At 53.4% G+C, this 1,187-nt stretch overlaps 1 protein-coding gene across 1 annotated transcript in view; it reads left to right on the top strand.

Moving 5' to 3' along the window:
- Nucleotides 1–1,187, top strand: part of LOC103601482 (protocadherin alpha-8-like) — a gene marked incomplete at its 3' end in the record, with an annotated part of 23,027 nt that overhangs the window by 13,528 nt on the left and 8,312 nt on the right. The window contains exon 2 of the mRNA XM_008585899.1: nucleotides 18–1,178. Coding sequence (XP_008584121.1) covers nucleotides 18–1,178 — 1,161 coding nt within the window. The remainder of the gene's footprint in view (nucleotides 1–17; nucleotides 1,179–1,187) is intronic.

Raw genomic sequence — 1,187 nt, 5'->3', positions numbered from 1 at the left:
GCAGCATCCACCTGGAGGTGATCGTGGACAGGCCGCTGCAGGTTTTCCATGTGGAGGTGGAAGTGAAGGACATTAACGACAACCCGCCTGCATTCCCCGCGACACAAAAGAGTCTGTTTATCGCGGAATCCAGGCCGCTTCACTCTCGGTTTCCACTAGAGGGCGCTTCCGATGCAGATAGCGGCGAGAACGCTCTGCTGACTTACAGACTGAGCCCCAATGAGTACTTCACTCTGGACGTGCCAACCAACCACGCGCAGGTAAAACCTCTTGGACTTGTGTTAGGGAAACCTTTGGACAGGGAAGAAACTCCGGAGCTGCATTTATTGCTCACGGCCACCGATGGAGGCAAGCCCGAGCTGACTGGCACTGTCGAGGTACTCGTCACAGTGCTGGACGCCAATGACAATGCCCCAGTTTTTGACAGAACACTCTATACGGTGAAGTTACCAGAAAATGTCTCTATTGGAACGCTGGTGATTAACCCCAATGCCTCCGATTTAGACGAAGGCTTGAATGGGGATATTATTTACTCATTCTCTAGTGATGTTTCTCCAGAAATAAAATCCAAGTTCCACATTGACGCCATAAGTGGGGAAATTACGGTGATAGGACTTATTGATTTCGAAGAAAGGAAAGCTCACAAAATTCTAGTAGAGGCTATCGACAAAGGCTTTCCACCACTGGCTGGTCATTGTACAGTTCTTGTGGAAGTTGTGGACGCTAATGACAATGCTCCACAACTGATTATCACTTCCCTGTCTCTCCCTATCTCAGAGGATGCTCAGCCAGGCAGAGTAATCACCTTGATTAGTGTGTCCGACCGCGACTCAGATGCTAATGGGTTGGTGACCTGCTCCCTGACACCCCACGTCCCTTTCAAACTGGTGTCCACCTTCAAGAATTACTATTCGTTGGTATTAGATAGTGCTCTGGACCGCGAGAGCGTGTCACTTTATAACTTGGTGGTGACAGCGCGGGACGGGGGCTCGCCTTCGCTGTGGGCCACGGCCAGCGTGTCCGTGGAGGTGGCCGACGTGAACGACAACGCGCCGGCGTTCGCGCAGCCCGAGTACACGGTGTTCGTGAAGGAGAACAACCCGCCCGGCTGCCACATCTTCACGGTGTCGGCGCGGGACGCGGACGCGCAGGAGAACGCGCTGGTGTCCTACTCGCTGGTGGAGCGG

The sequence above is a fragment of the Galeopterus variegatus genome, unplaced genomic scaffold (assembly GCF_000696425.1).
Source record: "Galeopterus variegatus unplaced genomic scaffold, G_variegatus-3.0.2 Scaffold107, whole genome shotgun sequence".
Taxonomy (NCBI): Eukaryota; Metazoa; Chordata; class Mammalia; order Dermoptera; family Cynocephalidae; genus Galeopterus; species Galeopterus variegatus.
This window is presented reverse-complemented; position numbering and strand designations above follow the sequence as displayed.